This window comes from Patagioenas fasciata, chromosome 4 (genome assembly GCF_037038585.1).
Source record: "Patagioenas fasciata isolate bPatFas1 chromosome 4, bPatFas1.hap1, whole genome shotgun sequence".
NCBI classification, from domain to species: domain Eukaryota; kingdom Metazoa; phylum Chordata; class Aves; order Columbiformes; family Columbidae; genus Patagioenas; species Patagioenas fasciata.
The window spans coordinates 32,222,626-32,247,225 of NC_092523.1; the positions used below are offsets into that span (position 1 = coordinate 32,222,626).

Genomic DNA, 24,600 nt, shown 5'->3' on the forward strand with positions numbered 1-24,600 from the left:
CGCGCGGCGGTGACGAAGCCTGCGTCCCGCCGTGGGGGCGGGGCTCCGCCGCTCGGCCGCGGGACGGGCGGAAAGGAGGCGGTGCCGCCGCGCGCATGCGCGAGGGTGCGAGGCCGGGGTGCGGAGCCGCCGGTGCCCCGCGCCCGCCGGGCGCTGCCGCGGGAGCATGAACTGGCTGTTCCCCCTCGCCAAGGGCGGCGGCTCCGGCTCGCCCGCCGCGCCGCTGCCCGCCCGCACCAGCCTCCAGCAGCAGAAGCAGCGGCAGATCGAGTCCCTGCGCGGCGCCCACGCCTCGTGAGTGGCCGTGGCTGGGCCTGGGGCGGGGGAGGGGGGCTGACGCGGGACCGGCGCCGCCCGGAGCCCCAGTTGGGGCCGCGCCTCGGAAGGTGGCGTGTGTCCCCGCACGCACACCCAGGGACGGGATTGCGCCCCGTCCGCTCCCGGTGCGGCCCGGCTGCAGCCCAGGCCGGACGGGAGCGGCCCCGGGGCAGGGGCGCGGGTGCGCGGCTGGAGGACAGTGGGGAGCAGGCCCGCGGTGGGGAGAAACCCGTGTGGGCGGTGCGGCGGGACGTTGCACCTGGGAACCGAAAGCGAGATTTGCTGCCGGGACGGCGGGGGGGTTGGGCCTTCCCGGTGGCCGGGGGTTTGTCCGTGTGGCTTGGCCGGGCCATCGGACCGAGATTGCCGTGCCGGAAGGTCAGCTAAACGATTTAATGGGTTTTAAGGTCTATTGCATGTGATGGAATAAAGTGGTTGTAGGAGCATATTTCTTTAAAAGTTAAGAATAAGACATACGGTATAAAGGAGCCATGTCTCTCAGTGGTCTTGTCAGCAGTAGCAGGCCTACTGGCTTTACAAACTGTTTTTCTGAGGCATAGTGCTAACTTGCTGATAACTGACAGTTCCTCAGTAACTTGTTTAGGTGCTCACTGGAGGCAGGTGGTTTTTTTCCTGTTCAACAACCACACTTTTTAGAGTTAAACACTTTCCTTTATCTTGAGATGCTCTAGCTTTTCGGTATGCTGATCAGTTTTGCCTGATCATCTTTTAAAAGGAGATCTGCACTTTATATATTTCAAGTTATATTTTCTGTGAACATGTAGGCGTTCATTCTTCCCAGGATGTCTGTTGAAGTAGAATGACAGAAGCCTCCAAAAGTCATCCAGACAAAGAAAATATAATATTTTCAGTTATGTCAGACTGAGGCGAGGAGTGGAAGAGGAACTGATTTTATTTCTAGTTTTGATAACTGCAGTTCACTCTCTACCCTAATGTTTTGAATTATCACACAGTAGACATAAGTATGACAGCATTACTAAGTACTGTTGCTTGCTTGAACTTAAATCTGCTCAGAGCCAATTTCGCAACTGTTTTTGAAGGGTGGATTACTTTTCTAAGGAGCTGTCTCCATGAGTATGCAGCAGCTTATCTAAGTAGAAGTTTTTGTTGGACTGGCCTTACTTAGCCTTTTATTTCTACCATTTTTTTCTCTACTAGAGAGGTGAGCTAACCCCAAGTTAAGTCCTCAGAAAAGGTGATCATTTTTTGTCAAGGTCAGCTCACGGAACTGTTTTACTGCCTGCTGTGCAGGCACCACTTCAAGCATATGCAGAGAGGGAAGGGGCAGTGCAGGCAGGAATGGAGATAAGGAGTGGGGAGGTGGTAGCTGATCAAATGTAACTTTCAACAATGTGAACTGGCCTGCCTGATCTCCCTTGAGGATAGGTGTAAAAAAAAAAAAAAGGTGAATGAAGGAGTGGATTCTACCAAAGCATAACGTTTTCGTAATGGATTCTTATTACCAAATTAATCTGAATAACTGTCTTGAATTCTGTGCTTCTAAAAAGATGTTTGTAGTTGGTAGAAGTTATGAAAAAGTTTTTTTGGGGGGCGGGAGGGATAGGACTGGTGTGCTTGCTTGTGGACTCCACACCAGCACAAATCTTTAGGATAGGAATACACAGGAAGCATTGCAACAACGTTGTTTCCTAGGCAATAATTAAATGAATGCTGTTCTAATGTGTTTGGGGTTTTTTGTCTGATAAGTATATTTTATTGTTCGTTTATGCATATCCCAGTTGCTCCTTCCTGAAATACTCAAAATTCTGTGCATGGTGTAGTTTCCAAAGTTACGTAAGTTTGGTTGGTCTTCATAGGTAATAAAAGCTCAGGTATATGTGATCTTAATTTCATTGCAGTAGTCAGTCTTCCTGTTCAGGATCCCTGACAAGTTGGGAGCTTGAAATAAAGTTTTTATGTTTAAAAAACAGTTTTCTTACATTTGCTGTTGTTCTAGACAAAGTTAAGAACATGCCATTTTTCCAGCATACCCATTCCCACTTGGGGAAGGGACAACTAAGTTTATTGGTTCAAGCTTTTGCCCAAAGGAGGTTATAACAGTTTGGATACCTCAGTGAGATTCTGGATTTCTTGTTTCTCTCTCCCTATTGTCCTCTTCCTCCACAGCTCCTATAGGTTGTGCATGTCAGTAGAATATAATTATATACCCTTCTCAGAAGGATTTTGTAGCAGGCTATTAAAATGAGTGACAGATGATTACAGGGCAGGAATGTGCATGAGAGATTCCAAGGAGAATCCTTCAGTTAAGAATGAAGAGGTGGTGATTCCATTTTGTTTTAAAGCACTAAATTGATTTGAGTTCTCTGGTGCTGAGGATGCCTGAGAATTTCTTCAAACCGTGTGTGATTTCACACCAATAGAACAGATTCTGAGTTGTCTGTGAGAGGCATAAGGTCGCACTGCAGAAAGCAAGATGTGTAGCAAGATTTGTGTCTTAGTCCATTTATTGCTGAAATTCTGAAAACTAAAGTTTTAAATTCTGTATGCAAATAATGCTTTGGAGGGATACAAAACATTCCTAGCAGTACACCTAACACACATTTGCAGGTAATATGTTTTGGGTGTTTTTGAGGAAGTAATTGTCCAGAGTATGCCTGGCGATGGATGGATGAAGGGACATTTCTGAAGCTGGGTACAGAGAGGCTTTCTGGGAACTCCCAGTGCCATTATTCACAACTGGAGCTGTGTTCCTGCCCTTTATAAGGGAGCCTTAGAGAGATGAGGGAGAAGAATACTCTTAACAAGGTGCAGGCAGGAAAAATACTTGGAAGAGGAACTAGTCTGCTTTTTAAGTGTGTTTTGATTGAGACATTATAAGATGAAGACTATTTTCTGCCCTGCTTTCTCTCTCAGTCCTAGCTTAGGTATGTTCATTTTGTCTGGAAGTTCTGCTTCTGAGCTAAGTCTTCTAATCCTCCTCCTTCTCCACATTCTTCGTGATGCCATCTTTCGAAAATGTCTTGCTGTGCATACAGATAGCTGAGTGCTTTGACTGTTGAAATCAACTTCCTGTTAAAGCAGCTGATTCAAAGATTTTTCTCAGGAACTTACCTGTTACAAGAGGAGCAAATTTGGATTCAGGCATATTGGATTTCATTAGATACACGTTTCTTCACTCAGTGCTTTTGGAGGTGTCTGCAAGTAGCTCTTCTCCAGATAGTTCTTGAAAATATCTGTGCAAGTGCATAGAACTTGGTTCATGAGGAAAAAACAACTGTTAAATAGTAAGCTAATCTATTAAGGAAGGTCTAGTGTAATGTATGTTTTAAATATTGATCTGTAGGCAGTGTTGCAAAGCAATACTTGTGAACCAGGTGTAGTGCCTTGGCAAAGTAAATGATTTATCAGATAAAATCAGTATATAAAAAAATCACTGGTATTGTGTCTTAAGTTAAGCCAGTAAGTAGAGAAAAATAAGTTGAGATCATTGTCAAATCAGTCAGTAGCATAATTTCTCTGCCTTTATTTCCATTGCTTGTGATCATGTATGAGGTTTTAAAGTTTAATCTAATATTTTTTACATTAATCTTGGTATCCAGTATAGCATTCTGAAGCATAATGACTCACTCCAGCACTTTAAATTTTATTCTTACAAGGCTTGTCAATGCTAAACTAAATACAAAAGTCTGAGGTCATGCCTTTTTTTAGACTTTAGAGTGTTATATTGACCATGAATTGGATGCTAACAATTTCTTCTTTGACAGCATTACAGAAATTCAGAAAGATGTGGAATATCGACTGCCGTTCACTGTAAACAACTTGACAATTAATATTAACATGTAAGTAGAGTGAGATATCTCTATGCACATCTTGAAAATAAAAAATGTTCTTGGAAAAAAGTAGTAATACAACATAAATGGCTCCCATCTCATAACTAATTTCAGGAACTATAACCTGGATTTACATTAGTAGTTGTGCTGATATGAGTGAAAGTAGTTCTGTACAAGATGCAGATGGTCAGCTGAAAGCAAAACAGTATTTTGCTGTGCTCAGCTCCTAAGATACCTGTGTGGTTTTAGTTGAAGGTAAGTAGGAGAAAACACTTTAGGGTTTCTGATGACTTTGAATCCCCTACAGATGAAAAACTTAACTAGTAGTTTATTAATCTGCTGTAGTTCCTTGTACTAACTCTTACCCCAGTGAAGCTTCTGGATCATAACTTGAGTGATTTATTGTAACTTTTTCTATGCACTTACTTTGGGGAGTGCTTTTGCTCTGGCAAATATTGGTGATATTCTGTGTACAAGTTTTCTATTGCTTTAACCTGATAACTTGCCTGACTTTCTTGCAGGTTACACTACGTTGTCTTTGTAGTAATAGCATTTGTATTAGAAAATATTCTTGTTATGCTACAGCTTTTTCTTTATCCCTGGACATAATTGCTTCATTGTTATACTGCAGTTTTGCCCACTAAATGCTCTCTTCAGTTCTGTGGAAGTCTAGTATTCTAATCTGTCTGACTTCTAATTTTGTAACTGATAATCCTCTTGTATGCTTCACTCTGTATTTCTCCATAACTCATCTCATAGAAAAGTAAGTTTATGTAATTAATAGTACTTTTTCTCTGCGTAAGAAGCCTTCTTATGCAAACTTTATGATATGTAGCTGTAGTAATGATGGTTCCTGTATTTGCAGCTTGCTTCCACCTCAGTTTCCTCAGGAAAAACCAGTCATCAGTGTTTTTCCACCTGTGAGACATCATTTGGTGGACAAGCAGGGAGTATATGTGACCAGTCCGTTAATAAGTAACGTATGTATAATTTGTAGCTTCCTATGTATCTACTGTTGATAGCAATTTTAATACATGTCATACTAGATCATTGCTAATACTTCTGGTGATAAAAAGCAGGGATCTGGAAATAAAAATTCAGTAGTGTTCAGTATACGACTAATTTTTTTTAACTGCAACCATTACTGAGTTTGGTATTCCATACATCTAAAATTATTTTAAGTTATGATGGCTTAGAAGGTTCCTTTCACTTTTATTTTAAGTACCAATAGCACAGTTCTTGTTTCTCTATAGCTATTCCAATTAAGGGAGAAGGATTATTTAAGATTGTTCTGTAACATAGTTCTTTTTCTTGTAATCCTGTTAAAAAGATGTAAAGGTTTTAGCTCTAATATGCAGGATTTTAATATGCTGGGGTTTGGGTGGTTTTGTTTTGTTTTCTCTGCCAACAAGGATGTGGTAGTTTTTTTGTTGTTTGTAGAGTGGTGTTATGACTTTTTTAGAATGCAACTAATGATGCTTTTTTTCTCAGACTTAAATCTTGATAATTTTTTTTTTACCCTCAATGTAACTTGATAACTAAGGTGGATTTTTTTTGTTTTGCATCAGAAATGTTATACTTCATTGATTCTCCATTGTTAATGGAACATATAAAATGCTTGTAGTTTCTGTTCAGTTTTGGGTATCTTTATAACTTTATTTGGAGCTTGTGTAAGTACAGTTTACATTAGCTGATATGTCTCTGAAATAGCTTAGAGCACTGTTATGTTGATATAATACATAGTCAAATTCAGCATGTTTTGAAACTGTTGGATTCCAGGAATAATTTTTCTCCTACATCTTGCTGCTATAAGTTTTTTGAGTTTTTGTTTTGTTTTTATCAGTTTACAATGCACTCAGATCTTGGAAAAATCATTCAGAGCTTACTGGATGAGTTTTGGAAGAATCCTCCAGTTCTGGCTCCTAGCTCAACATCATTTCCATAGTAAGTATCTATTAACATGATGAATGGAGTTATGTGTATTAACTTACAATTTTTAAAAAGAGATGAAACCAAATATTAGGAGGGCAGAAACAGGAGTAATGTAGCGGATGACTTGGGAGACATAGATTTCCCACACTTGCACAGTTTCATGCTTGATGGCATGATTGTTTTGAGAAGAAACGCTAGGATTCTTCAGAGTTACTGTATCAACATGCTGATGTAACTTCTATTTTCTTGAAAAAGAATAAATATTTACATTATCAGGTGAAATCTTGAATTTGCTGTACATCATGATTTGAGCAGTCATGCTTCCTTATATTCTGTTCATGATCTCCCAGGCTTAGAAGCAGCTTCTCTTACACAGTTGTGCAACAGAAATTGTGCAATTTAAATAATTGTATTAAATATGCAAAAGTGGTCTGAGACATTACAGCTTTATCAGTACAACTATGGTTCTTGTGGCTGACAATACTGGGTTTAGATGCAGCTGTAGCTGGGAATTTAAAAAAAATCATTCATATTGTTTAGAAGTAGTTATGTGTGTGTTGCTCAAGCTCTTAAATGCTATACTATTAGTAACAATTAATGTGTGACATGAGTGCAATCCTAAGGACTTTTAGATGGAAACAATTTAAATTTGTGCTCATAAATTTTTGAGACATAGTTTCCTTATAATTGAGAGTGTGAGTGTGCGTTTGGCTGCTTTACAATAATATAGTTTAATGGAGTTGTACATTATGGTAGAGTATAAGACATAAAATAGACTTAGTATGTTGGAAGTAAGTGAGAACAGAAAATGCAAGATTTATGATGTTTTAAAAATTCGATATTATGTCTTTGTATATGGTCTAGTAATTATAATTCAAACTATTAGAAATGTACTGTAAGCAGTAGGTTGCTCATGGTCATGTTTTGTTTGTTTCTTTGTTTTTAGCCTTTTCAACAAACCAGCTGGAATGCCTCCTTATGCTCCTCAGGGGTTTCCATTTCTTCCTCCATACCCACCTCAAGAAGCTAACAGAACAATGGCAGCCATGCCGGTTGCTGAAGCAGTTCCTTCGAGCTACACTGCAGACAAGCCTGCTGCTCCCTCTTATGGCTTGATTGCTGATCTGCCACTGCCTGTTCCGACAGCAGAAGCTGTGCTTCAGGTCTGTACACTGAGTTTTGCTGCTTAAGCTTTTGGACTCTGAGTATAATTTCCCTCAGGGCTGCACAGGGCATTGCTCATGCTAGGAAGATGAAACTTTTATTCTGGCTTTGATTGAAAGTTTTTTAGAATGAACTTGGAGTCAGAGCAACAAGTTAATCTTTCTGAGTTTTAGTGAAACTAGTGCCATGCTAAATGTCTTTGAATATACTTATACATAGTGCAGCTGTGACTGTTTCTCCAGCCAGAGAAAATGAGATCCTTTTCTCTATATGGGATTTCCTGCCCAGAACCTATCAGGTGAGAACAATGTGCAGTCTCAAGCCTTTATGTGTAGAGTATTTATTTCTCGGCTTCATGCTTCAAATAGCTTCTCTTCAGGGTTATTGTATGTGTGTACTTAAAAACTCCCTCTCACTGGTGCACTCGGAGGATTATTTTGAATATTCTCCAAGAACTTTACATCTAAATGTTTAGTCTTTAGTCAAATCTTGTCTCCAGAAACAAAAGCTTTCTTCATCTCGAAAGGCACTTTTCTTGTTTTATAGAATTAAAAATTTCTGCCTTCTGTGATGACAGACTTTTTTTTTCCTTGCCCAGGAAGTTTTTTTGCAAGGGATTATAGGTTTAAAAACCACATGAGAGAGATCAATATGTCAATCCTTTTCTCTCTTCCCACTTCCCTGAGTTAAACTGCTCCCATGTGTTTCCTGGGTCATCTACCTGTTGTCAAAAGGAGGACATAGCAAAACAGTATTATTTTCCTCCAAAATTGACTCATCTTTTATGACACACCTTCCCAAACATCCCCAGGTATTTTGTTGCCATGGTTGAGTTATCTTCTGTTCAGTAACTAGTGCTACTACTTCTTAGTGCTTTCCTGCTTTTTTTGTTACTGGCAAATACTCATCTGGTTTTGGGTTAATCAGGTTAAATAACAAGAAATTTCTCTTCAAAAATCTAAGCTTTTCTAAACTTCTATTTAGGTGGGCCAGAATGGATGTACTTACAAGATGCCTGATGTTCCTGATACCTTTCCAGAACTTTCAGAACTGAGGTAAATTTTCAGAAGGTAGCAAAATTTTCCATAGCTATTAAAAGGCAATTACTGCTGGTCTGTATTTGCTTTTTCTCAAAAGTCTGTATGCATCACTGAAAGGTTTTTGTAGAAATTATAAATAGGAGACCTACCTCTTACCAACATTGTAGAGCCAGCCTTGTGTTCAAATGTGGTGCTTGTTTAGGGTTTTCTCAGCAGGAGCAGTACCTTGGAATTCAACACCAGGAAAAAGTGCATTTATTTTTACTTTTTCTAACTGTCAGTGTTCTGCTGTCTTATGGGGCCTCACCAGGGACTTGATTTCTACTAATACACTAAGCGTAACTTTTGAAGGAGGAAAGAGGACAGGGAAATGGATTTAAAAATGGTTTGCAAATAGACTACTTGATGAGCAGCTCACCACAGGTAAGGGGGTTTGGCTTAGATAAATCCAGGTGGTAGATGTGCCAGCTGTCCCAATGAAAATCACTTCCACATCTACATACTTCACATACATATTATACAAAGATTTGCATCAAAAGCATATCTTGTCACAATTTTTAAAAAAAATTATTGGTTATTGTTCCCAGCAATTTGCTCAGATCTAATGAGATGGCCTCCTTGATCAGTTATCGGAGATTAAATAGATTACAAATTACCTACTAATTCTGAAAGACTTTTAGGAGATTGATTTCTTTCTCATCTCACATCTTCATGGTAGTGTCATAGTTCAGTGAGTTTTCAGTCTGTCCTTGCGAAAAGGAGAAGACCTTTGGCAAGAACGACTTCTGGGTTGGTTTGTTTGTTTCCCCTGACACCTTCTTAAGAGCCTGTTTAATTTAGCTAAATCAGCTGTAAATTCTAGCCGTATCCTTATTATGTAGCAGACAATTAGGAGGTTTGCGGGGTGGGGGGGAAGTACAATTTGTTTGTTTAAACAAAACTTTCTAATCAAGTTGGGTCCTTCCAGGAAGACTGGTTTAAAATTCCAGGATTATTCTGGTGGTAAAGTCACAGATAGCATTCCAGCTGTGCTGAGGAGCTCTTCTGGGTGTAGGTGGCAATGTCTGGGTAGTCTGGGGAGAAGGACTGAGACCAGCTGGGTGGGTGTCTGGTAGCTGGCCAAGGTCAATCTGTTACATTAGCATTAAAAAAACACTTTATAGGCAAGTAAGGCTTTTAACACACTGCTTTTTAAGCCTAGTGCTGCAGAAAAATTAGTGGTCAAGTGTCATGTATCTGTTAAGTCCCAATGAATGCCTCAAACTTTTGTCTTTTGGCAGAAACAAGTAACTCTACACATGGTATTTGCTGTTAGCTTTAAGTCTTCTTTCTTTCTGTTTGAATGTAGTATATCACAGCTGACCAATATGAATGAGCAAGAGGAAATGTTACTGGAACAATTTGTGACTCTACCACAACTGAAGCAAGTCATTACTGATAGAGCTGAGTTAGTGAAAAGCATTGAGGAGCTGGCAAGTAAGATGTCAAAACATTAGCATCTGTCGCTCTGTTCTGTTATACAAACTGAATCCTTTTAAAAAAGTAGTAATAGTGACTTTATTTTACAGAAAAGAACTTGTTGCTGGAGCCTAGTCTTGAGGCAAAAAGACAGATGGTCTTGGATAAAGTAAGTGAACAATAAAATCTTTTTCAGAAATAGTAATTGTAATATTCTGGTTTTTTCAGGAGTAAAACAGTCATTTTTGTCTTCCAGTATGAGCAACTCACACAGATGAAAGCAGCCTTTGAAAAAAAGATGCAAAGACAGCATGAACTTAGTGAGGTATAATCTCTATATCGTATTATCCTTTAAGAATACTTCACTAAAACTGAAGTTGTGATTTGTATCTTTATCCACAAAGAATAGTCTCTTGGTTGAGCTCTAGTTTTGTATGAAATAGATTCACATCAGGTTTGAAATAAAATAGGATGAAGTACCAAACAGTTTGAAAGCAAAACAGTGTTATGACTGCACGACTGTGGTTTTGGGTTGGGTGGTTTTTTTGACACTAGAACAGAAGCAAAGTTGGAAGAAGGGAGTGTGATGAGCATTTAGAGCTGTTCTTAAGTACAACCCTGGGTTGAATCATTTCCAATTTAACAAGTTATGCTGTTTCTTGGAGGTGAAGCTTCATCTAGGCACTTAAGTTTTTATGTAATAGTTTTGTTCTATTTCATATATCCCATATTTATATAGTCACTTAATTTTCTTCTTGGAAATGTAAGTTTTAATGGACAGTTTAATATCACATAAGTGTTTTTATTTTCTTAGAGTTGCAGTCCAAGTGCTCTGCAAGCAAGACTTAAAGTAGCTGCTCATGAAGCTGAAGAGGAATCTGACACTATTGCAGAAGACTTCTTGGAAGGCAAAACAGAAATAGATGACTTTCTTAGTAGTTTCATGGAAAAGAGAACGGTATGTAATATACAAGTCATTCTGATCTGAGAGATATACAACACATAGTGAATAAATTTAAGACTTAGAGCGCTCCTGTGATACAGAACAGTGCTTCAGTAAGCTCCAACAAAAGAAAAATACATCTCTAAGTGGCTTCAGTCTATTTAAAATACAATCTGCATTCTGAAGGCACATATTTTCAAGACAGGACTGCAAAGGTCTCATATATTAGACCCTAGTCCCATGTGGTTGCAGGTATTTTTGTGCCACTTTCTTCTGTATCCTATGTAGATATCAGAAAGATAGATACTTGGATAATTTTAATTTGGTAAGTTGACATAGAATGACATATTAAGCAGCCTTAATGTTCAATTTATTAAACTTGTTAAACTAATTATTCTGTTGATACCTATCACCAAATAAGTAATTGAAGTTCAAAGGCCACCATTCTTGCTCATACTGTGACAAGAGAACTTACCAGTGCCTTTCTTTAAAGATGTGTAATAAATGCGTTTCTCTTGTAAGCAGTTGTGGGTGAAATATGTTATCAATATAGACAGTTGTTCAGCCAGAAGCTTGGAGGGAGAGTGGTTCTCAGGGTTTTCCTTTTTAAAAGAGCCTGCGAAGCTGCTAAATCATTGAAGAGAAACTGTAGTATGCGTTATAAAAAATTCTTTTCAAAACTCTTTCTTCCTATGTCTTGTTTTGTAGCTCTGCCACTGTAGACGAGCCAAAGAGGAAAAACTTCAACAGGCAATAGCAATGCACAGCCAATTTCATGCTCCGCTATAGGTAAACTGCTGGTTTAATATTTGTGGTGATTTATTTTTGTTTTTAAATAATTTACATCATTGTCACCCACTTAGGAATTGCCAACTGCAAATGGATTTGTTACAATACTTAGTGTTCTAACAATGCTTTCTGTGGAAATCAAGTATGTACTGAATCTGTTGTTGGTTGTATTTGAAACATAACTTCTGAAGGAATTAAAAACTTCTAATTATGGAAATTTGTCTTTACAGACTTCCTGCAAACTACACCTGCCAAGAGAATAAGTGAAAAACCCAGTGAAGCACACTTTTTAATGACTATTATTTGCAAATAAGCATTTCATCTTATGTGCTTGTATTTATAGAAGAAATTGTATACAGAGTTGGGATGTTTTTTGTACAAATTAGAATGTCTCTTTATATTCTCATTGTACTCAAGAATCCTTCTATTCAATCTTTGCACTAATTTCCTGTATTTATTGTTGATAGTTCTTACTATATTTAAGTTCCTGCTGCTATACTCCATTCTTCAGAGATTAAATATCTACACATGTAATTTTGACTAGCTTTTTACATTTTTTTATAAAAACATAATTCATATCTTTTGTATTTTGAACTTTACACATAGATTTGGCTTGATCTATGGAAGAGTTTGAGATAAATGATGATAGGGCTTTGGAAACCGAAGAAGTTCATAATCTGAGATGGACAATGGATTCACGAGCTGTCGTTTCCTGAAGCCAAAATGGTTAAGAACAAGATTTTTTACTTCTAAGTAATAATACAAAACTAAGTATAGCCTGTATTGTGTTTTGAAGAAGTAGGTTTGCATTAAGCAAAGGGTATGTTGGAACAAATTACATGGGAATCAGAATAAATGATCTCTGCATAGGTTTGGTATGTTTCTTGGTAGCACTGATGCACTTGATTTCAGGAGTGGCTTGATACCTACCACTGTAATTAAAAACAATTTTCATGAAACAATTTCATTTTCATATATTTTTACTTAAAGGAGAAATAATCAGGTCACCTGCCAGTTTCTGTTTTATGCAATATGAATATCTTCGTCATGCGAGGAACTCAAAAGCACTTTACAAAAATTAGTTCTCTGTGAAGTAGCAGTTATTTTTTCCTAATTTTAAGGAAGAAAAACTAATTTAGCTGGGTTTGCACAGTGTGTTATGTTAAGGTCAGTGATAGAATTTGGATGCTAGACTTAACTCTGCCTTTGAATCTCTGAATCTTACCTCAGGTGAGCTGACTTCTTTTTAGGATGGGAATATATCTACTGAGAATGAATAGGACCAAGTGCAGTATTCTATAGGAGAAAAATACAACTTCTAAATACATGCATGTATGTTCTCTGTTGCTCTTGTAAAAAGGCACGTTCTTTTTCTTAATCTTGTCAGTGTGTTAGGTGTTCATGGAGAGAGTCAAGTTCCAGAAGAACAGAAGGAATTCTGAGAGATCAATAAGATAAAGTACTGATTAAGTAATCTGTCAGGAATCCTGCTGCTTTCTCACCAGGAAGCCGTCTGGAGATAAGACTCTTAGCCAAGACGCGACCTATGTGTTGCCTAGACAGGGTCATGGAACATCAGAAGTTCAACTTGCAAACTAAAGCATGTCCGTCCAAGTGAGTTCTTTGCTGCATCACTAATCTTCAGTCACTCCTAAATGTGATGCTCTTCTAGCAAAATGCAATGAGGTGTATTTCTTCTGAATTGGAGAAAAGGGAGTAAACTTGGAGTTACAAAAACTATGTGCAAGAAGTCTTCCACAGGCTAGTGAATCTTCAAATGCAGCTTTCATCTCAGCCCTTTCATACTTTACAGTACTGTGGTTGTCTGTCTTAAGATACGGCCTTTCAGGAAAAATGATCTATTCGCTGGTATTTTATGGCATTTTTCTTTTTAAAGCTGGTCCACATTCTGAGATTAGGTATCCCAAGCAAATAGAACTATGGTCCAAATCAAAGAAGATATTTAGATGCCTGAAAAAATAAATGGGTTTTAAATGCCATGGTTAAGCAATAATTTTAGAGTATCCTCTTGCAAAAAAAAAATTCCTTTGACTGCATTATACTGCTTGTATATTAACATAGCAGTTCTGCAGTTCTGCTCATGTGCTAACTAAAGTCATAATTAAAAATGAGATCATGTAGTTTTCCAAGTGCTTCTGGACGTAAGTGCCTGAGTAGTGTGATTTCTCCAGCTCTGGAGAAAAAGTTAGATTTAAGTAATGAGTGTTACCTTTTTGGCAGACTCTGCCTGTTTCTGTGCTGAGTGCACAAGTTGTTTTGGATCTTTTTCAGAATGTCTTGCTAACAAGCTTAAAGGCTAGACATACAATCCTCTACAGGGCTGGTTTGTTGTTGTTGTTTCTTGCTTGTAAGCAGAGAAAAGAACGGATGACCAAACATCCAGTCCTCTTCCTGAGTTGGGCTGGTATTTTCTTTATACATTTTATAATGGCATGGGATGACAAACTTTTGTCCTCATCTGCCTCCTCCTCTTGAATGTTATCTGGTGTAATGTGGTGCTCTACTGTGACTGAACTCTCTAGCCAGGTCACTTTCAGGGGATTTGCTTTCCAGACGAGTACAAGTTCTCAACAATTCAGCTTTTTCTCTTGTGTTACTTTTGTGAGCAAATCTACAAATTCAGGACATCGCTGTGGAGTCCTGATGATGATAATGGAGGAGAGTCTAGAAGAAAATGTCACTGTTGAATGCAAGTTCTTAGTACAGTGTTTCTTGTTTGGGGATATGGAAGTTTAAGGTTGTCTTTTTTCGCTTTTTCTATTCTCTCATATCTTTGTTCATACTCCTAGGATTTTTTTCCCCCTATTTTTTAGCCCCTTCTGCAGTCACAAACCCATCCTCTAGAAAAGAAGCACAGAAGTCTCTGTATTCAACAATGGTATACGGGGTCAGCTACAGGTATCTTGTCACACGCAGGAATGGCCAGCCTGTTTCTGGCCCTTAAAGGACGAACCATCCTGCTGCTGGTTTCTGTTGGGTTTTTTGGTTTTGTTTGTTGTTGTGCGCTTTTTGTTCGGTTGGTTTTTCGTTTTGTTTTGTTGTGGTTTTGAGTGTGTGTGTTTGGTTGGTTGTTGGTTTTTGTTTGTTTTTTTCCTTTCATTTTGTCCTACACTGGTTGTGCCAATGCAAACATTTTTACTTATAGGCAGTCTTCATACTTTGACCAGAAGACTTAGAACACTAATAACACTCTGTCAGAGTTGGGTTTTTTGGCTTCTAGCATGCTGGTAGTTCACTGTTAAGCACATTACTTACCTTATTTTGCTGAAATGTGGCATGTAGGTGTGAATCCAGCTTTAAACAGTGCCCTATGAAGTGTAAGAGAATGGCAGCTGCTGATAGATGCATATTCTAAAATCTCTTGAAATGTGTCAAGTGAGTTTTTAAGCAATCTGGAATAACAGGCTACATACAGTGACTTGTTTGTGGCAAGCCTTGCGCTGTGTCATGCTCATGCTGACGTGTTCCAAGTGAAAAAGTGAAATAAATGAGCAAGAAACACAAGAGTAAGGAGGTGGCTTGTCTCTGGTGTTGCGGTAGTTTGGGCTGGAGATGTATTGTAGCTGCTAATTGAGTCTGGGTTTTGCCTAATTTTAATATCTAATCTTACTGCTAAATGTTATCTGTAGCTGAGTTTAGGCCTTTTGTTCCTACCTGAGTCAAGTAACTACTTAAATACAGAACTGAATTATCCACATAGCAATTGTAACTGATGGTATTGCAGACCAGAGACATTTTAAAACACAAGTCTGAAATTAAGTAGGTTTCATTTTATGGTGATCTTGTATACAACTGGTGTTAATAGTACATTCTGCTGGCACTTAGAAAGTTTTCCTAGATTTCATAGTGTGTTTGACATGCAAACCTTTCTGAAAGACTGGGCTTGTCAGGTATATACAGCTATGCTAGCCACCACTACAAGCAAGAGACTGCAGTAACGTTAGTTCTAAGCAGTATCAAATGACCCACTATCATTCTGTTGTTTGCTCTGTACATACTCCTGCAGCTTTGCCACTTTGGACCTTGACCAAATGTGAAAGTTAGAAATCTTCCAGTCTTGTTTCTGTTCAATATCTTACTGCTCCCTTCAAAGACTAGGACAGATCTTTCTAAAAGAGAGATTCAAGAGACCTTCAGGTAAAACTGAATTAAAACTCTGGCAACAAAGTTAAGTCAGTTCTCACAGCCTTATTGTGTATGTTATTCTGAACAGTAAATACTGTAATATGTTAAACTTACAAATAAAGGCTTTGGGATACTTAATGCATTTTGTAATTGTCCAGCTTACAGATAGACTTGGGCATTGCAGGACTTGTTGGGTGGATACAGAATTGTGTTGGATGCAGTAAGTGACTCAAACAAATAATCTTTGTGTTGTGGTTTGAGCTTTTCCTGTTTAACCCTTTTAACAGCAGTAACTCCTGGAGCCACCTGCACTAAAATGGGCTTCAAAAACCCATATTGCATCTCTGACTACTGCTTAGGTAAATGTCTTGTTTTGGTCAGATACCTGTAGCAATCAAATTTATATGTAGTACTAAGCTGCAAAGAAAGCTTGTATCTCAATAATAAGGGAATACCTTAACATAAAGAACTCTGTGTTATTTGGTTTTTAGAAACAGAATAAATTGATCTGAATCATCTTGACAACCAGCAGACTTAAAAATGAGTCCTTGCTTGAATTCAGTCACAGTGAGTCTGGTGAACCTATTAGCTTCTTCCCAGAATGATTTGTATTAAAACACCATTAAATTTTATTTCAGGATTTAACATGGTCTGATTTGCTATCTCCAGGTGTTTTACTGGCAATTCAAATGATACATGTGAAGCTGAATGCTTACTTTACCTTTCCCTCTCTTCACCCCACTCTGGCAATGTTTCTGGCCTCTCTGAATTTGGTGTTTGCTGTACACTCGGCCTTAGATCTTTGGCAGAATTTTCACTGATCATAGTATCATGATAAGTTGACCTACTTTTAACTTTCCTCACACATGTTCCTGCCTTCCCAAATGAATCGTCAGTGTCTTACCTGTCCTTGGAGGATTTTTCAGTCACTGTGGTGTTTACCTGTGTCTATGCTACAGAGTGTAAGAGTGACCAGCCAACCTAAAAGCTACATGCAGCCTTCAGTTTACACATAGAAGCAGGCCATTGCCTCAGCTGCAGTGTTTGTGATAAACTTGAGGACTCTGTGTGCAGGTCAGGGCACTGTCCACAGAAAAGCACCAAGTTAGCTGGTCAGCAGTGATGAAATGCTCATCCTCACTGCAAAGGCTACCTGCTGGTTGCTGGGTTTTTATTGTTATTCGTTTGTCATCAAACATGTCATGTTATGTAAACTGGTGCTCTGGCTAGCCCCTGTCTTCAGAGTATGTGGTTCCTTGCCTTACTGCTAATTTTACAGAGCTTTCCTTCCCTGCTTCCCTCGTTTTTTTTTTTCTTTCCTCTTTTTCCGTCCTTTCATGTTCTCAGGTGTAAGTTGTACCATCCAACTTTTTAATTTTATTTCTCAGCTTTTCAGAATCCATCACCAGTTTTACCACCTTTGTGTCTTGTATAGAGCTACCAATAAAAGCAGCCAGTTCTTTCTGTCCTTCAGATGGTGATCTTTTGTAGAGAAAACTTCAGCTCTTTGATCCCATTGCCGTTGCCAGTGTCCTTTAGATGCATATTTTCATACTAAACAACAGCCTGAACTTAGTGAGGCTAAAATTACACCACAAAAATGTGTGTCTTATTTCAAATTACAGTGGGCTCATGCCAAAGTTTCAAGGATTTGCAGCAGAGGGAAGATCCCCACAAGGCTACAAGAAATCAATGTAGTTCATAGTGTGGTTTTCTCATGCTTTTTGTTTCAAATTCCCTAAAAAAAAAAAAGGAGTGGGGGGCAGAGTGTAACACGTTCCCATATTATTAACTCAGATGACAGTGCCTCAGTTTTCTTGGTTATCAGTCTCCATAGCTTAAACTACTGAATTCAAGTATTGAAGTAGGGAATATACAAAAATCCCTTGATTTGATTGAGAGTTGAATTACAAAAATTGGGAAAGCAAACCTTGATTTCATTCACCAGTGTGAGATAACGCTAAATGACCCAAGTGTTTATTTGGTAGTGCTTCTCAGCAGGCTAATATGCCACAAATACATACATACAGTGAAAACAGTAGTAGCTAATGCAAAATTCCAGGTACGGAAAGACACGTCACAGAAGGCTGCTAAGCAAAGGCTTAATATAAAATATTAATATGTTAATATTTTGGTTGTAAAGTGAGTTACAAGGAGTTGCATAAGCGACATGAAGACAGTGCTTTGAATTTGCATATATTCCTGTTTTGCATTTATATCTAGACATGTCTAATAGAACACAATACCATCATACACAATTTCACATTTTAAAGATCTGCAATAATATTGCTCATTTCCAAACTCATTTTTAGGCAGAATATTTGTTTTGTTTTCATTGCTGACTCTGCAGCATGTTTCTTAGTTTGAGAAAATCCATTCAAAATCTCCTTTAATACCATGTATTTCACAGGTTATGTTCAGAATATGAAACATTTTTAAAAGTACAATTAAAATCAGGGATTGTGTTTATTAAAAAATTCATAAATATTAAAAAGCAGAAGGCTAAATTCTCAATAGAGTCTAAGTTATAGTTGTATTTATTTCAATTGAGCTACAATGATTTATCAAATTGAGGATCTGGTCTTTCCAGTATAACACTGAGATAAATCTTGCTGATAAGAATTGATTTATTTGTTCAAAGACAGCAGCTCCCTTAAGAGGATATATTAATAATACTGAGGTTTACCTACCCATTTTTAATAGAGTAAGTTCATAGAAGTGAATGAAAAGCTATTCATAGAATCACAGAATGATAGAATTCCATAAAAGCAGACCGAATAATAAAATCTAAAGCTTCTAAATTGAGGTATATTTATATCATTTAATTCTGCCTGTAAGTCTCTATTTGAAGGAGTAGTATGAAATGCAGTCAAAGTAAACTTACTTACATTATTCCTGCTTTGCTTTACTAAAGTTCAATACCACATTGTTTCCAAGCAGGTAAAAACAGCCATGTGAGTTATATTTTTAATGGCTTGCTTTAATTCAAAATAAACAAACAAAAAACTTGGAAGAATTACATCCTGGTATGGAGGCCTTTGTAATGTTTCAAAACATCCCAGATTTTAAACATTTTTCCAGTAGTTTACCTCCCTGCCTATGATTATGAAAGCTATTACTTCTCTTAAAAACCATGAAAATGCTTAAACCGAACAAGATTAAACTTCCTGTTGTGGTGAATCAGTCTTTCTTAAAATAGCACTGCCATGTGCTGCTCAGGTTGGGAAATACTACGAAGGAAATTTTGTGTGAGGATAAAACAAACAAACAAACAACTTTGATTGTGGTTGGTTTATTTTTAATAATAAGATTTGGAAGAAATATTCTTTATGACAGTTCCTTCATGAACATAACCTTCCTTTAATTCTGAATTTGGAGTGATGCTTTCATAAGCGATTTTTTTGTAAGTGATTTTGGGCTCTCTGTTACCTCTACTGTATATGTACCTCACTCCTGCCCAAATAAAACATTCTCAAGTAAGAGTCAAAATAGGCTGGAGAACTCAGGGGTTTATTACCTTCAGAATTTTACCTTTATGGGTTGGTTGGAACAAGGGTAAAATAAAATAAAAAAAAAATCTGAGAAAAAACATCAAGAGGCTAGAGTATACTGCCTAATGTACCTTTAATTATAAAGGGATCCTTTACCACAAAGGCTTTGTAAGTATTGTTGTATTCTTGAAGACTTGATCACAGAAACTACTGAACTTTCAACATTGGTTCAGACTTGAGTACACATGGGTTGCATTCACATGCAGCAGCAGCAGCTGCTTACCAAAGGGTGTTTTTGCAGGATCAAAGCTTCATTTCTCCCCTAAGCAAGCATGTCTGTTTTTTAGTTTTGCATTGCCTTAAAGGATTCTGGTAAGAGAATATGCAAAATAATTGTTGGACTCCAAAATCTAACACCTCCCATTAAAACAAACAAACAAAAATGGATAATATACAGAATATGTCTGAAGACAAAAGAGCTCTACAAACCTAAGTTTTGACTGATTCACCAGTAAGACTAACACTAATCTTCAACCTTGTCCCTATGCCTAAGAGAGCCCTTTGGAATCTTTGTAAAATTGTACAATAAATAATGATGGAAATGTACAAAGTAAGGAATAATTATGTACAGCACTGATAAAATTAAACGCCACACTGGCTTAACTAAATATAACAGCAGATATTACCTTTCTTTAGCATTATGTCATAGGACTAATGATGGCTTGTTCTGCTTAGATCGTTACTTACACAATTGCACAGTTCCCTTTCTTTGGATTATTTCTTTAGGCCACAGACTGTTCCCATTCCTTCATCTGGTGAAAAGATGTCATTCCAGATTGTGAAAGAGTCAACTTCACCGGGATCCTTGCTGTTGTGAAGGTATTTCAGACTGCCAGATATACGGCCTCGTCTGAATCCTTGCCGCTGTCTTCACTGGGCAAGCAGCCACCCCCACTTGGGGACCTACAGCTTAAGTCCTCCACACCAGACTCCTGGTCACTGTTTGCTGAGAGGTCGGGGTCAGAGCTTTTCAGGTTGTCCTGTGTCAAAATCAGGGCTGAATCATCTTCATCCCCTTGTGAAGGGCTGCGGGATGGGAATGATTTCAGGTCGTTGCTGTACTCCTGGGGAGTGTTAGCTAAGCTGTTGCTGGACGTAGAAAGCCCTGGCTGTTTGTTTCGGTCTTGTTGCTTACTCTTGACTTTATTACCATTTAATTGTGATTTCTGAAGATTCGCCAGCCTCTGAAATTCAAAAAAAAAAAACCAACAAACCAGGGTGTATTACATGGACACACTCTGATGTCTTTGGTCTTTGCCTTAAAAAAAAAAATAAATAAAAGAAGAAAATAAACTAAGTTCAGAGCCCAAGCCCCTTAAACTGCCTATTTGCATTTATAGTGTATGAAGAGTGTAGAATTTATCACAAACCAAAGCTCAATTACAGCAGCCTTCTGAGTTACAATTCCTTCTGAGTTACAGAAAGATAGAAAATTTCTTTCAGGAGTAGTACTTCTGCAACAACACAGGTAAAATTTTATCCCTGAAGAAAAAAATCCATTGTTATGTCTTAAATGCAAAACATTAATGGTAATTTATGTGAGAGCAAAGATGACAGCTGAACACCCTCATACCAGAAAAGGGTGTAGCATGCAGGGACTGTACAGAGTAAATACGGAGTTAGGTTTCCTTTACCATCAGTTAAGTCTGCGAGATCAAGTGTTTATTACCTCTCCTAAGACCTCCAGCTCTTCTTCCAGCTGCTGAGTTTCTTCCTTCACTGCCATCAGATAATCTGTAATTGACTGTCGAGGATGAAGCCCCTTCTCAAAGCGGTTGTACATCCCACTCCAGAACCTGGAATTGATGGGAAGGTCAGCAATTTTCTTATTTGGTGAGGTGGCCCCAGAAGACTTAAATACACTTTTTTTCCAGATGTTGTCCTAAATGGACCATCATTTTGGATTATTTATCTTTAAAGTGCATACACATAAGTTAATTGAATATTTGGTAAGATTTATGGTTCATTTGCATTGTCTCTGTCCTTTAGACACAACTGTGTGGACATACACAGCTTGAACCAGTTTCGGTTCACACAACAGAAAGGTGAATGTACCTTTGACTTAGATCACATGGCTGAGGGTGGCTCCCTGAATGCAAACTTTTGCTGTATTATTTTCTTGTTCTACACTATGGGCTTTAGAGCAATGGTACCTATAAAACAGCCAAGGTTAAATACAGTTTTTCATAATCCTGGTTCTCAACCGTTGTTTAACTTCCCATTAAGTGAACTGTGAAATTTGGTATGTTTGGTTTTGTCTGAGTCTGAGGTGGGGTGAAGTGCAGCTACTCAACAGATTTTTTTATTATTATTATTATTTAATTATTTTTTATTATTTTTATTTTATTATTTTTTATTTATTTTTACTTTTTTTTCCCCCTGTAAAGTTGAAAATCAGGAGTAAAAAAGTGTGGCATCCTGTTCTCTTAAAATCTAAACTGACATTTTAAACTGACCCAAGAAAATTGCATGAAGCATATACATTGGCAAGTTCTCTTCCTGTTCAATGGAATGTACTTGACAAACCCTTAGTTACACAGCCGTGCTGATTTTTCATTTTCAGGAGGAAAGGACTCGAACTGTAAGTCCATAGCTTACTGTAGCACTCCTTCTGCCTTGTCTTCCTGGCAATAGGTGACCACAGCCAGACTCTGAGTAAGTAGGTAACTAGTTCACCAGACAGGTTAAGTAACCAAGAGACCTGCCCCCAGCTGCAGCCAAGGAGCCAACAGATATTTTTGGAGCATATGCGTGCTCTTTGGTGGTTTATTATTCCTGCTCCGCTCGTATTCTATTGAAGTCACACTTCCCCTTAAGTTATCATCTCATAGTTCACACATGGAAATCTTTACACATCCAAGTAATTCCATTAAGATCAACAGGATTATTCATCCAATGGAGGACCTGCAATATCAGTACTTCTTTTATAAATCCCACTATGCTAAAGAATAGGTTTAATGACTATTTTTACATTGTTTTAAAGTGAATGTGACCTGGAACAGTAGATGTGAAAAAATTCAGTTTCTGTCATTTAGGATATTTATTGACTTTTAACAGGTCCTTTTACTTGCAATTGGGAAACAAACTGGACAGTTTAACTTAAATAACATTTTTGATTAATTTCTAATTAATTTCTTCTGTTTGTTAAGATTAATTGCACAATTACTCAGAATGTCAATAATAACATTTCCAAAATTATGATATTTTGTTGTTACAATTTGAAAAGACTTAAATATCAGGTAAAACTTACTTCATATATTTTGCAGTATAACAGCAACATCAGGAAAGTCTCCTTTTTGTTTTGCTAAATCCTTGTTTTAGCAATGAAACCATATGATTTCTTGAAATGTCCATTTTTAATTTTTTTATACCAACTGATCCAAATAAGCACCACAAAATCTTGGAATGTAAGATGTTTAAGCAACTTTAAATTTGGAAACCACAGACAAGAACAGAACTGAAAGAGCCATTTCTCAGTGGAAGAAGTGAGCAACCATGAAATTAGGACACAACTATCAATATAGCTTTAATCTTAAGCTGCTTTTCAGACTAATACTCTGTTGTGGAATGGTGCAGAGGTGTCGGCTGACTATGGGCACACAAAGAATGAACACATTGCATCCCAGACTGAATTCATTCTCTGTAAGCTACCTTATGGAGTGAAAAATATTTAAATATAAAGGTACTCTGTTCTGTACTAACACAGTGTACAGTTCTGAATAGCAAGTGACACTACCTACTTGTACAAGAAGTTGCAGGGAGCCATCTGGGGGTGCAGAGTCCCTTGAGTTTGGCTGTGGTCTGATCTATATAAAGGATTCAGGTAATCAGCACGATTTTTCCACAAGTGAGCCCACAGTGAATATGTTCGTTCTTGGATTCTGAAAAAAATACATTAAGTAAAAATATATTAAAGTCTCTACTACAATTCAGGTATAGCTAAAGCTTAAAGAAGATGTTCTAGTGTTTTGATTTTAAGTGGATTGTGACACTGAAGCTGCTCTGCATTTGAGCAGTGAAAAGGACCAAAAGGAAGCAGCAAGTGGTAACTCCCACCTTCCTCTTGCTGCTGCTGACACGATTGGGATGCATGAGGAAAGCAGAGGGTATCATGAGGAGCCAAGGCACCAGGAAGCAAATACAAACATCAGCGCTGCCAGGAATGATATTATTGTCTCTATTTGGGCCTGAGGGCTGGTAGATTAACGCATAATTGCCTTGGGGCCAAAGAGCAGAAGGACAGATTTCTGAGTCAGTCCTAGGAAGGGCTACCAGATAAAAAGGCTGTTTGTAAGAAAGTATTGGAGAGGTCAGGACTGAGGTGTTGGCTGGGATGCTCATGAGATCCAAAACCATGTTAAACCACAGAAGAGCAGTGATTCTTAAACTGAGATCTTAACTAGTTAATAAGTTTTTTGTATTAGAGCTACAGTGACAGCTTGCCTTGGATGTTGTTAATGCTGCAATGAAGGCAGGGCCACATGGCTGAAGGGCTAATGCTCTGGGCAGTTTTCACTAATCCCTGTCACACACCCTGTGGATTACATTCCTAGCGGAGCCACATTGCAGAGGATAAACTTAGAGGATCAACTTTTTTTCAGTATTAATCTGTGTCATCAGCAGATGACAGCCAAGAAGTCTGCACTGCGCCTTATGAAAGCACATACATGGAGATGTCAAATGTCTGACTCCTCAATACAACATCACCCACAGATGCCACACATGAATATACTATTAAAGAAAAGACTTTCATACTTCAGCTCTCGTCTCTCCTTCTGGCTGTTACACAGGAAATTCCCAAACTGGCAGGAATAGATGTGATGCTGTATGTGGATGAGGAACCTCTCATTGAACTCAAAGGCACAAGGAAACTGTTCCATCAACTGCCAAACACACTCGATGAACTGGTCAATAACAGGGGATATCTCCTTCGGATCTCCATCTAAATTGCCATATCTAAACAAGATAAGATACATTCCGTTATAACCAGGAAAACTGAATTAACAGCAATGAAAACAAATATTTGCATTTAGTATACAAGTTCCATCATAGGCATTCATTTCTAAAATCTCAACTACTAGAAGATTTTTATTTACAAAAATTCATGGAGCAGAATGAAGGCAGAGTTTATCAAGCATAAATAAAGAAAACAAAAAGCCACAAAACATTTACAAGTGTTTTGTTGCCTTACAGTTACTAACAGCTGCCTGCTGCATAGCCATGTTTTAACGCTATTAATATAAAGTTATGCCGAAGTAACATAAGTCATCATAAGAATGACTGCAACGACTTTAAAAACCAAGCTTAGACCTTCTCTCAATGGCGGACCATTGCCAAAATCAGAAAACTGAACAGGAGAGGAACAGAAAAAGCTTGGCAGAAAACAGTTTAAAGCTGCCCTCTCTTGGTGAAATTTTTAGAAAGTGGTAAATGTTTAACATGCTACT

The 24,600-nt window shown here is 38.1% G+C and overlaps 2 protein-coding genes across 6 annotated transcripts in view; one reads left to right on the forward strand and one right to left on the reverse strand.

The window, feature by feature from the left end:
• Positions 1 to 92: 92 nt before the first annotated feature.
• On the forward strand, positions 93 to 12,418 carry VPS37A (VPS37A subunit of ESCRT-I). 2 transcript variants are annotated; one of them, XM_065837622.2, is made up of 12 exons: positions 94 to 294; positions 4,065 to 4,139; positions 4,996 to 5,110; positions 5,974 to 6,074; positions 7,009 to 7,225; positions 8,211 to 8,281; positions 9,615 to 9,742; positions 9,835 to 9,893; positions 9,981 to 10,049; positions 10,539 to 10,682; positions 11,376 to 11,456; positions 11,687 to 12,418. In XM_065837622.2, the coding sequence occupies exons 1-11, from the start codon at positions 167 to 169 to the stop codon at positions 11,454 to 11,456; spliced, it is 1,188 nt and encodes a 395-aa protein (XP_065693694.1). In that variant the 5' UTR covers positions 94 to 166; the 3' UTR covers positions 11,687 to 12,418. The 2 variants fall into 2 exon arrangements, with proteins under 2 accessions (XP_071663646.1, XP_065693694.1); XM_071807545.1 differs by lacking the exons at positions 9,615 to 9,742; positions 9,835 to 9,893 and having other exon boundaries at positions 93 to 294; positions 9,953 to 10,049.
• Positions 12,419 to 17,563: 5,145 nt separating this feature from the next.
• Positions 17,564 to 24,600, reverse strand: part of MTMR7 (myotubularin related protein 7) — a 51,648-nt gene continuing 44,611 nt past the window's right edge. For all 4 annotated transcript variants that reach the window (XM_065837762.2, XM_071807543.1, XM_065837760.2 and 1 more), the window contains 4 exons: positions 23,909 to 24,109; positions 22,894 to 23,034; positions 20,823 to 20,949; positions 17,564 to 20,337 (listed from right to left, as the gene is read on the reverse strand). In XM_065837762.2, coding sequence (XP_065693834.2) covers positions 19,978 to 20,337; positions 20,823 to 20,949; positions 22,894 to 23,034; positions 23,909 to 24,109 — 829 coding nt within the window. In that variant the 3' untranslated portion in view covers positions 17,564 to 19,977. The remainder of the gene's footprint in view (positions 20,338 to 20,822; positions 20,950 to 22,893; positions 23,035 to 23,908; positions 24,110 to 24,600) is intronic.